The following is a 12,400-nucleotide window of genomic DNA, read 5'->3' as shown; positions in this document are numbered from 1 at the left end:
TTGACAAAAAAATATTGTAAATAAAATGTAAATAAAATATTATGTATATATTACCTATGAGTGAATTCTTGGGGCTTATATAACAAATTATCTATTTGACAAGAGTACAAGAACAATTGATATTGCAAATCCTTTTGATGATATATTAAAAACCTAAGTTTTTGGCCAAACGAACGAATTTCTATAGGATCTAAGGAATCCTTTAACTTGTCTCGTATATCCGTGGTAGACGAAAGTTGCGGATCTAATTGTTTCAAACTGTTATTTAATTCCTGTATTTTATTGGACTCTGTTTTCAGTTTATCTGATGGCACTATATCCTCATTTGATCCAAATTCATTTTTCAGTGTATCAAGTTTAGTTTGCACATTTTGCAATACTTGATCTATTTCCGTGCTTTGAACATCGAAAGAGGTAGTAAGCTTTTCTATGTTTTCTAGGTAACCGTTCCAAACTTCTAATGATGCTTGGATCTCATTGACTCGTTGACTAATTGCTATCAGTTCTTTTCTGTAGCCGGTTTCTGTAGGTTTATCACAGAACTCGAAGATGGTATTTTGACGATTTTCTAAATCATTAATTTGAGAACGTTCTACGGCTAAATTATTTAATAAACTCTGAAAAATAATTTCAAACAATAAAAAAAAGGTACCAATATAAAATTGTAGACAATTTATGGTTTTTACATTTCAATCGGGGTAATATTAAGTTTAAAAGTTTTATACTTACAGTTATTTGAGATTTTAATCGTGGCAGTCTTCTAGTGTTAATAAATTTAAGATTTAAATTTGAATGAACTTTTTCAACCTTCCATAACCATTCATAAACTTTTTTAACGTTTGTTCTATATTCTTTCCAGTGGCCTAGTTTGGTCCACACTTCTTGATGAGTGCTTTCGAGTTCTGTCATAGTTTCATTGTGTAAATCCATTAACGATGTAAATCTTTCCATTGCTACTGGCTCAGAGATGATGTCTGGCTTATTCATACAATTGGGTATAGTATCCATCTGACTGATCAATACTTCTTGGTGTACTTGACAAAGTCGTTCATGACTTGTTAACGAATGATAGTCACCAGGAACAGGAGATTTTAAAAATTCTTGTACATACATCAAATAGTCGTGCCATAGTTCAAATACAGCGACATTGTTTTCATTTTCAAGTAAAGAACACGATAATTTACGATATTGCTTGAAAGTTTCTTTGAATATTTGCTGCCAGAGCTAAAACAAAAAAAATAAAAATATTTTCATAAAAATTCTATAACGAAGTCTCATCTAGTTGATTTTACCTGGAATACTTCGATGATAGAGTATGTTCGTTTTTCACATAATGATATTTCAAAGTTATCTATGTCAAAAGATTCGTCCATCTCTTTTTTCGATTTGTTTAAATCTAATAATTTCATTCTTAATTCCTTTAAGTTCTCTTCATTGTTTTTGGTGGATTTTGATGAATTCTGAAAAGGTTATCAATACGTTTATAAATTACATTTAATATTATTATCTAAACAAAAAAAAAAAAAAAATAATAATTTGAGTGTAAAATGTTGTGGTAGGTATATTAGTATATTATACATTTAGTGTATATAACTTTATTTGTTTAAGATGAGAATAATAGTAATTACGTTTAAAGTTTTATAATACCAACGCTGGAAAGGTGTTAAAGTTTTTGTAAATTGTTTTTGTTGAATATCGCACGCCTTTGTTTTTACTTTCAAGAACCATTAAAAACTTTTTATCGGATTATTAGTAAAGAGGGCAAATCAATAAGTGGTAAAGATACCTATAGTTTTTGTATAACTACTACATTTTTATCAAATGTATTTTATAATTTATAATAAACATTGAGAACATACTTTTTCGATATCATGTAAAAGTCGTTTCGCATCTTCGATGTTGTCCGACATTTTGTTCTTTTTGTCCGCAACATCTCCGAGTGCAGCGAGAACTTTTTGGACTTTCTCTAGTTTTAAACTAAGTTCTTCGATTTCGTTTAGTGGCGCATCATCTGGATTTAGTCCAATAGTTTCAGTCACGTCTGTTATCATCTTCCGTAATTCGACCAGATTTTCTTTTTGTTTATCAATTGATTTTGTTTTATCTGATACATCTTCTGTAGTTTCGATTGACAAAAGTTTATTATTCAACCAATCATTCGTTGACTCTCTTAGTTGTTGATAACTGTGTAGCGTTTTTGATGCTTTTTCATAACGTTCTACCAATTGTTTTACAGCTACACCAGTGTCATTCCATTGCTTCAGATCTCCGTCAATTATTTCATCAATTTGGTCTTTGTCTCCTTTTCTACGCAGAGTTTCAATGTCAGCCAAAATAGTTTTATTTTCCTTGTCATATAAGCTGCGTACATCCTATAAATAAATCAGTGGTTAATATTAAATTATATAGTAAATATTTAATGATGGATTATTGGCACGTATTTTATTTTATCGAACGAACCAATTATTGTTGTGGTTAAATAATTCAAATAAATCATTTAACCAATACACGCACATAATTAAATAGTATATTAAATGCTTTAATCATTAATTATAGACATAACCATATTGTTCACATATGTATTGCAGTCATATTTTGCAACATAAATGCGAATGTATTATAAGATTCCCACTTTCCAGAAGTTTTAATACTCAGCTTAGTGAAAGTAACGATGAATATTAAATTAAAATAAACTCATTATAAAAGTAATATATATATATGTATAAACTGTTAACATTTTCCTATATTTAATACGATAGTTTTAAAATAAAAAAATTGTGATACAGTAATTGTGGGTGGGTTGTGAGATAGAAGTCATTAAATATATAATCAACAACAAATATTTATTTTAGAAAGTCATTAAAAATGTTTTCTTTAAAGCAGTGTTTACTAATATTTTTCAATGTTCTCATAGTTTTTCACAATTTCTTGAAAACTAAACGTTAAGTTTAAATAATTATTACTCCATAGGTGTTATATGTGTAGGTCAATGTACAGTCTATTTAAGTAATAAATTTAACTTTTTGGCTTTTAAACGTACCACAAACCATTAAAAAGAAAAGAAATATTAAATAGCTTCCTAAGAATCCATCCAAAATCATAAATTATGTTGTATAACTGAGTTTGTATAGATTAAGAAATATTTGAATGGTTTTTATATTTATTAAGTTTATGATATAACAGTATGTTTTTATGACTTAAACCACGAGTTATTTATACAGTGAAACTATATGGCATTGAACAAGTTAAATTATAAAAGTTATATGTATTTGCTATTCATTATGCTGATGTTGTTTAGTATGATCAGAATGCATAATATACATTTTAGTGGTTTTTGTGTGTATAATATATTGAAGTTATCATTTCAGCAAATAAATTATATTGTTAACACTCATTATGTAATTGAGTTTATTAAGTGTTGTAAATAACTATGGAAAAAAAAAATATTTTAAAATAAATATACTTAACGGCTCCTAAAAAAAAATGTTTGTATATGAAATTAAAAATAATATTATAAATATCTATTCGTTATAGGACTATTAGGATTGTTATTATTTACATTTTGTTAACTGAATAATGTAAAATAATATTATTGATAACTACCTAGTATTTACCTAATATTTATAACAGATTAAAATTACAATAATAAATTTGTACTAGGCATTTGAAATTTAATATAAATTAATGTCTATCATTATTATGACTATTAATGATTATTATTTTCTATATTATTTAAAACTTATCCAATATATAATCGATTATATTTTACTGTTATTCAAATTCGTGTTAATTTGAATTGGAGTTTTTTTTATAGAAAAATAAAATGAAAAACTACATATACAAGAAAACATTAAACTATTATAGATATGGTGATAAGTGGCCTTTTATTTTTAATTAAAAAAATATTATAGTTAATTATGTAATTCACAAGTAGTTTATATATTTTTGTTTCTTAAAAAAAATTAAAATATTTATTATCTACAGATATTTAAGAACTATTTAAACTACAAAATCATTAAAATTAATATTTTATAAAATAATGTTATTTTGTAAATATTAAATTTTATGACTATTAAATAATAATAAGTGCAGAATTTGGAGATATTTGTGATTGTATTTTTACATTTAGTATTAATATGAGAAGGTATACCAGTGAAATTGTTTCCTTTATTTTACATACGAGTAATAATAGTTAATACTTATTTAGGAGTTAGGAGGATAGGTATAACTGTATTACACTCATTGATTAAATTAGTAAGGTATTATTACTTATTATAGCAATTATAAACAATAGTCAGAAACTATTTTAATATTTTTAAAAATAGTTAGGTATTAATAATCATAGATGATAAAACATTTAAAAAAGACTAATAGAGATAATGATACCTTTATTTCATTAGTATAATCTCAATGAGTGTAATATATTTTTGAAATCAATTAATCAGATCAAAAATAATAAAAGAAAGTAGTTTTTAAAAATAAATTATTTATTTTAAATAATGTTCATTGTTTCTTTAAATAGTTAATTCAATCAAAATATTTTTCTTATGATTGATACCACATCTGTACTATTGTTTTGTTATTAAGCTACTATGTTAGTAAATGAATGATTATTAACATGATGTAATCAATATCGATATCGATTTATGACGTACTATAAAAAAAATAAATTACTGTACTTGAAATTTAAGTGAAATATTAAGGTTAGCTAAAAGATAACAAACTTCTAGAGAAAAACCCAGTAAAATAAATATTACTTAGTCTTCATAAGACCTTCGATTTAAATATTTGTTCATCTTATACTGGAAATGACAAAATAAGATTGTCATTCGATAATCAAAGTTTAAGTGTAATTCTATGTTTTATTAGAATTAATTAATATTTTAAGGACATGAAAAATTTAAAGCGTGAAAATTATTTTTTGTTATTTAATTTTCAATATAGGTACCTAGGTTATCACCGTTCTACAAACTAGCATTATAAACAGTTAAATCGTGTAACCACTAACCTAAAGTTTGATTATTAAATAACATTTTTTCATATTTTAATCCAAAAAATAGGCAGTATGTGAATTATTATCATGTGGTTAACATAGGAATTATTTTTATTTTTTAATATATTTAAATTATCAATATGATAATTGATAATATTGATTATTGATTATTTTACTTAAAATTTACTAATCATTTTAATAATGATAATTTTTATATGAAATTATCTTAGTACAACAATTTTTATAAAAATTTAAAGTTTTAAACACGTAATAATGTACGAAGTAATGTTCGTTAAAATAACAAAAGTAGTACTCACTAAAATATTAAATTTATTAGTTCAATAAATTACAAAATTATTATTTATTACCTACTATGATAATAAGTGATTACGTTTCGTTATTAACTCAGATAGTAAACATAATTATACAATGGTTGGTAAAATTATTAGTGTCGAATTTATATATAAATAAATAGAAATAGGAGATTTTTGTCCTCCTAGACGGAGGTTTTCAGTTTTGTATTTATTGTTAATTACTACGCATTTTTAATATTGAAAAATTAATATTTTGACAATTTGATTATTTATGAGTTAAATAATTATTATCCATTGATTTGTTTTTAATAAACAAATCAGATATAATATAAGTTATAAATGTCGAGTCAATGTTTAAAAAAAACCAATTTTCTTAAGGTTTTAAGTATATTGTTCGTGCATTTCTTTAAAATTGGTTACTTATTATATACTTTTTTTTGCTTTCAAAATTATGGTACAGCACACTGGGTAATATCTTTATGTACGAGCTATTTACTTCTATAATATAATATATTTATTAACTATTAACCTAACCTCGCGTAATTTTTTTTTTTATTCTCGACAGAATCCGTCATTAATGGTACACAATAATATTGTTATATTTATCGTTATTAATATTATTGTCGTAGTTACCCAATCGTTTTTATTCGGTTCTATAGCCGGGCTTCAGTGTTTGGGTGTGCACAGCTGTTGTAGGCGCGAATCCTATACAACAACTACATCGGCGGCGGCGATCGCGGAAACAAATTTAAAAAAAAATTTGACACGTACGCGCGGTACTACTGCTGGCGCGAGACTATCGCGTGTGGCTGGCGGTAGCGTCGTCGCTGTCGCCTCGACACACATCATAATACACGGATAAATGGCGCGATTATCGAAGTACGACAACATTACGTCTATAGCCACGTTTTATTTTTCGAACGCGTGTGTGACGACTGTAGTTGTGGATGTGCATATTGGCAAATGGTAATACATTTTCTAACAAAATCGTGTTTCTCAAATAGAAAATTTTATAGTTACGGTTGGATTGAATTTTTGAAATACTGTTTTTCTTTAAATAAATGCAATCGAGCTGATAAGTATCAAATGAAGTGTTACGTTAGCACGTCAACTATACGGAAATGGGAGTTCGACTACAAATTAAAATATCATTTTTTTTTTTTTAAATTAATTCAGTGGTTGTGAATTTAATGAACTAGACATATTATAGAACCGTTGGAACCCATGAAATATGCATACATTTGTATACTCAAAAAGAAATATATATTAAAAATATCAACATAATATGCAAAATAAACCGCCTAACACTTTCTTACATTTATGTATATGGCTTGTAAAGTGGTGTTGAAAGGTAATAAAAGGTAAACATAGAATAATAATACAATTGTATATATAAATAAATATACTATGAAAAAATAAATAGATAAATAAGTACCTATATTATAAAAAAAATGTACGAAAGTATGCAAAATAAATTTTATAGTTTAGTTTTTATATTAAAATTCATTATGTTCAAATATTATTTGTCTAAATAAATCATGTCAACCCCTTCCCAAAATACGGAAAATCAACATTTATGCACGCCTATATAATAATTAATAGGTATATTTTGTACTAATGTTTAAAATATAAGTACCTATATTCAAAATAAAAAATTATACTTCGATTAGTGATGTCTTGAAACGAATTTGTGTTTCACTTATGTTAAATTTATAATGAAATTCATTGATGTACATAATCATAAATCATTGAATAATGTACAATAAATAACGCCTAGTTGATTTAATATAATTTCATGTGCAATTACAAGTGTAATGACACTTTAAGTATATTATAATAAGTAATTTACAAAATTGTAGTATTAGTAGGTTTAGGTTTAGTTGCTTAGTGATCAATTTTTAAGTATCTTCGTCAGCCCATTGGCTAAAATAGCAAACCATCCTATGTAATCAACTCAAAAATGGTAGGTCAGTGGGTACCACTCTACTATACGGAAGTGTCGAGTCTCGAGTGAATCACTATTAATGGATGTGATCAATTTTTATTATATTATATTATAAACCAATCTACATATTTTGAAAATTTAATTGCATAATTATCAATTTATAATATACATACAAGTTACAAATCCCCACAAATAATGTTTTTGAATTATAACAAAATAATTGTCAAATTTTAACTTCGAATGCTTATAAAAATAAATTGTGCGTTTCTTTTTAAATATTTTTGTATTTCCAAAAAAACAACTTATGTGGAATATTGTATAAAATTTTCAAGCTATTTTAGCAAGTGGCGGAAACATTATTATTATTATTATTTAGAAAAAATAACCAAAAAAAATAAAATAGAACTTCAAATGTTCTTGAAATAATTAAATATCGATACAAGTTTCCAGTAAACTTTTATTTTATAATATATTATGTAGTAAAACTAAAGAGTAATCGTCTGCGCACGAGTTTATTCCCGGGTACCTGTTTACCTACATCGATACCGTTGAGTTGATTCCCAGGTTTATTATTTCTTTTAATATTTAGTCAAATATTCAGCATATTAGCGTAACCCAAGAGACACTACGAGGAGGTTGGCTGATAAGTTTCTCGAAAATGTTGTTATTTTTAGTCTTTTCATATTTTGAAAATCATTCAATTTTTATTTATTAATTATTTATTACTTTATTAGTATAAAAATGTAGTAGCCAGGTAAAAATTTAAAATACACACACGACGTGTAATGATTATTTTTTTTTCGAAAATTCGTGCGTGGTCTCGGTGGACATGAACTCGCGTTGTGTGTGGCATTCGAACTCTACGGTCGTGCAGTCTAGCTATTGATAGGTATACAACAATAGGGAATCAACTAATACATAAAGTAGGTCTCGGGAATCAACTCACTTATTGCGGAGGAATCTTGTATTTATTTTTCTAATTTTAAATATAAAATAAAATGGTTCTAGATCACTTTGTACAGTCGAGCATTAAAAGTACGAAACCCGGACATTTTGTACGGTCAGGTAAAACTTTAGATTGCAGAATGTGGACAATTTTTACTATAATATACATAAAATATACATAATGCATATAATATAAATTAGTCTGAAGTCAATACTAATTTTATTAAAAATGTTATTAAGATTAAATATTATTAGGTAAATCTAAGTATGTTCTAAATTTCTACAAATCATAAAGAACCAGTAAGTACCTACCTACTATTTAAATATTGTATTGTTATTTCTTAATTGTACCTATATGCTTAAATAATTATAGTATATTTCTTATTATTAAAAATATTTTTTTTCTACAGTATAATATATTGAGTACATATTTTTGATAAATATTATAGGTACGTACTACTTACATATTATACAAAATAAGTATTTTTGTGAACATTTTTGTTAGGGTTTTTAAAATCTAATGATTAAAAAGAACTGATTATTTTGAATGTAGTTAGTATATAATATTATAACTTTATAATTTACTTTTTATTTTATATTTCATTTTTACATTATATATACTTACTACTTAGTTACATAACTATAGACATTAATGTATACTTTATGTATATAATAGTACAAAGTGTCCACATTCTTAAGCTTAAATTTTTATCTGACCGTACAGTGTCCGCATTATGTAGTTTTAACAATGGACCATACAAAATAACCGCTTATAAATAAAATATTTTTATGAATTGCTGACTATATAATAATTTTAAAGTCACTGAGATTTAAAGAATCTTGTCAAAATTCTAAATTTAACGCTTATGAAAAATATTGTAACTATGTAATTTCAATATTTTTTAATTGATAAATTGACGTTATGTAAGGAATCTTGTTTACATTTTTTTTAAGAATTTTAGTGAAAATGTTGAGTATCTATAGTTAGGTAAGTATATGTTTTTGAGTTATACCAACACAAAAAATCGAATTTGTCGAAAATTGGTTGTGCGTAAAAATTCCAGTTTTTCCTTAAAAGGTATTGGGAATTTTTAATTTTGAAAGTGTAAATTAGATTTAATTCGTTATCCTGCAGAAAGTATTTTATCAACAATTTTTCGTGTGAAAACATAAAACGTACATCATTGTAAAATCAATACATTTATCGCTCCACTCATCATTTAATAAAAAGTAGGATACGTTTAAATATCTGAACAATTAGTTGGAGTACCTACTTATAGTCCCCTTGCCTCCCCTCAATCGACCACTAGACTAAAACTTACTAATGTATTCAGATTTTGGAGAATAAAAATGTAATGATTATTATAAATCACATATTATGACTAATTTATATACGTAATATTTATAAAGTAAATAAGTCTATCGGGTTGAATTGATGATGATTTTGGGCTCAAAGCGACAAAGCGTTCAACGAGACCCGCGAAAATCTCACGTATACTGCAATTTGTTGGGGGCATGGTCATCGTTTTCCGAAGTGGTGATCGACTAGACTCTAGTCACTAGAGGTATATACGAGCACTAAATACTTATGCACTTACACGGACAGTCATGTTATAATATACACACACACACATACATATATACACGGGACGGTAACGTGTGCCGGAAATAGAACTGTTTTATTTTTGTATGCACATGTCGTTCGGTCTTGGCTGACGTCGGAAGAATGTGCAGTGTACGACAATATCGAAAATCAGCGGAATTCATTGGCCGTAGGTCGTCGGTGGAAAACGTCAATGGAAATGATTCGATAAGCCAGTGACATTTTTTTTCTTCAAATGTTACTATTTGAGTCACCGAGTTCCACATAACGACACCACATACACTGGTGTATCCAGCGAATATGACGCCGTCATTCGTTGTTTAACGAGGCAATATTATTGTTGTTACATGTGGGAAATGAAGAAAGATTGTGTGTCACTGTGTCCTATGAATTTCTTGCACAACTTTATAGTTAGGCAAGATAAAACATAGATGTTTGTCTAAAAATTAGTAATTTGGGATGTAGAAGAAAAATAATCACTAATTTAAAGATTTTAAATTGTTTATTTGGATACATTTAAGTTGTGATGATTATAAAAACCTCCATATTATTATATAATTCTGTACTTTTATATAATGTACTCTTACATAACCACGTCACAGTGACACTTTTTTAAATTCTATTATTTTTATTATTTGATTAACGATAAGGTATAAGGTATAGCTTAATGCTGTTGTAATGAGGTTTTTGCTATACATATTGTTTATAGTGTTATCGATTTTATGATATTTTATTGTGATTGACATTATTTAATTGATTTTCATAGTATAGTTTCATGAGAAAACTGTCTAGGGATGAATGATTAATTATTATTATTTGTAATATAAAAGTATTATAATTTGTATACTTCTGTGATTATCTCCTGTATCAGATATTTTTTTTTCATTTCAATAATTCCAACATATTTTTTCCTATCTATTGTTTGTTAACATAGTATATAATATACACAATTTATATAAATCGTTATTTATATGTGTTTTATGACGAAAGATCAACTTGTATTTATTCATGTTATGTAGATCGATCTTCGAAAGTAAAAAGTGAACAAATAAAATATGAAATTATTTATTAAGAGAACCGTTGTTAAAAAAATAATTTTTACGGCAAACTAAGATTAAAACCACCACTTAATTGTTAGAAAATCAACTTAAATAAAATTTACAGTCATACCATGTCTAATAATATTATAAATTAAAAATTTGAAATACATACCTTGAGGTGCTTCAATATTGCTTCTAAATGTTTTCCAGCTAAGGTATCCGAGTCTGACGGGATTATAGTTAAATTGTTTACATGGTTATTTTTTATTATAATTTTTAGTAATAGATCGTCGACCATTGTCCAATAGTTGCATTTATTTTCAAACGTTTTGAGCGCACTTTGATGTTTTGTTTTTAATTGTTTATATCGTTTTTCAACTTCATTCACTTCGGATTCCAATGTTTTTCTGTCTTTTTTAAAGTGCTTAAGACTATCTTTTAATTGTTTCAACTGTTGAGAAGTTGACGACAGCGTTTGTTGCATATTTTTCATTTGGTCCGAAACTTGCTGTAAGTCGAAGACTCGGTTAATAATTTTTAATAAATAATTAAATATTTAAATAGTAAAACTTACATGGTAAGTTTTGCATATTGCTGTTTCAGAAGTGTGCCTGTCTTTATGTGATTCATTTTCCAATTCCGACAAAGTGAAATCAGCGTTGTTAATATCGTTAGTTAGCTCGAACAGTGTATTACGCAATATTTCAGTTTTTTTATTTAAATCTGAATAATCTTTTAGTTGACTATTACATTGACTTTTGAAGGCGCTTAATTGTTGGTCATTATTCTCAAGACTCTCGACGGCAATTATTTCATATGAAATACCCTGGAAATCGAAATAAATAATTTAATTTAGATTAAAATAAAAATCATTTGTTTGTACATACTTTGAGCGTCTTAATATGGTCTAATAATGTGTCTTTAGGTTTTTCTAAAACGGATTCTAGGTGTTTAAATATTTTTGAAATATCGCGATTGTCCATGGTAGACCTGGTTTTATACAGTTTATCTTTTAATGCCTTACATTCTGTTGTAAACGATCCCATGGTTTCTATTTCATTTTGTCCATCGGATATAGGCAAGATATCGAGTGATTCATTTAAACTGTCAGAACAAGTTCTAATAGATTCTTCTAAAATTTCCAACTCGTATCCAATTATCTAATAAAACATTTTACAAATAAATACATACATAGCATGGTTATATTAGTTATATATTCTCACATTGTTATCGACGATTTCCTGGCTTGGTGTAATATCTTCCAAATTAGATGTAATACGTAACAAACTCAATTCAATATTGTTTTTGAGTTCACTGTACTTGTCATATTGTTTCTTAAATGTTATCAAGCGCATTTCTTTTGCCTTTAAATTGTTCTTCAATTTGAACGTATCATTCGTATGCTGTTCACATACATACAATAACGGTTTCACATCAATTTGATTCTGGAGTTTTTCTATTATGTCTTTCAAATATATAAGTTTGTCGTAATGCATAGCCACATTTGTGATTGTATTCTACAAACAAGTAGTAAAAACAATATTAAATTAGTTCATCAAA

The 12,400-nt window shown here is 26.4% G+C and overlaps 1 protein-coding gene across 1 annotated transcript in view; it reads right to left on the bottom strand.

Annotated features, from left to right (window-relative positions):
* Window positions 1-12,400, bottom strand: part of LOC132919542 (muscle-specific protein 300 kDa) — a 135,809-nt gene that overhangs the window by 8,659 nt on the left and 114,750 nt on the right. Inside the window, exons 102-109 of the mRNA XM_060981223.1 lie at window positions 12,064-12,357; window positions 11,728-12,000; window positions 11,415-11,666; window positions 11,013-11,348; window positions 1,860-2,372; window positions 1,293-1,460; window positions 730-1,224; window positions 55-617 (exon numbers count right to left, since the gene is read on the bottom strand). Coding sequence (XP_060837206.1) covers window positions 55-617; window positions 730-1,224; window positions 1,293-1,460; window positions 1,860-2,372; window positions 11,013-11,348; window positions 11,415-11,666; window positions 11,728-12,000; window positions 12,064-12,357 — 2,894 coding nt within the window. The remainder of the gene's footprint in view (window positions 1-54; window positions 618-729; window positions 1,225-1,292; window positions 1,461-1,859; window positions 2,373-11,012; window positions 11,349-11,414; window positions 11,667-11,727; window positions 12,001-12,063; window positions 12,358-12,400) is intronic.

Source organism: Rhopalosiphum padi, chromosome 2, assembly GCF_020882245.1.
Source record: "Rhopalosiphum padi isolate XX-2018 chromosome 2, ASM2088224v1, whole genome shotgun sequence".
In the NCBI taxonomy this organism is placed as follows: domain Eukaryota; kingdom Metazoa; phylum Arthropoda; class Insecta; order Hemiptera; family Aphididae; genus Rhopalosiphum; species Rhopalosiphum padi.
Note: the sequence above shows the minus strand (reverse complement) of the source record. Positions and strands in the feature narration are given on the sequence as shown.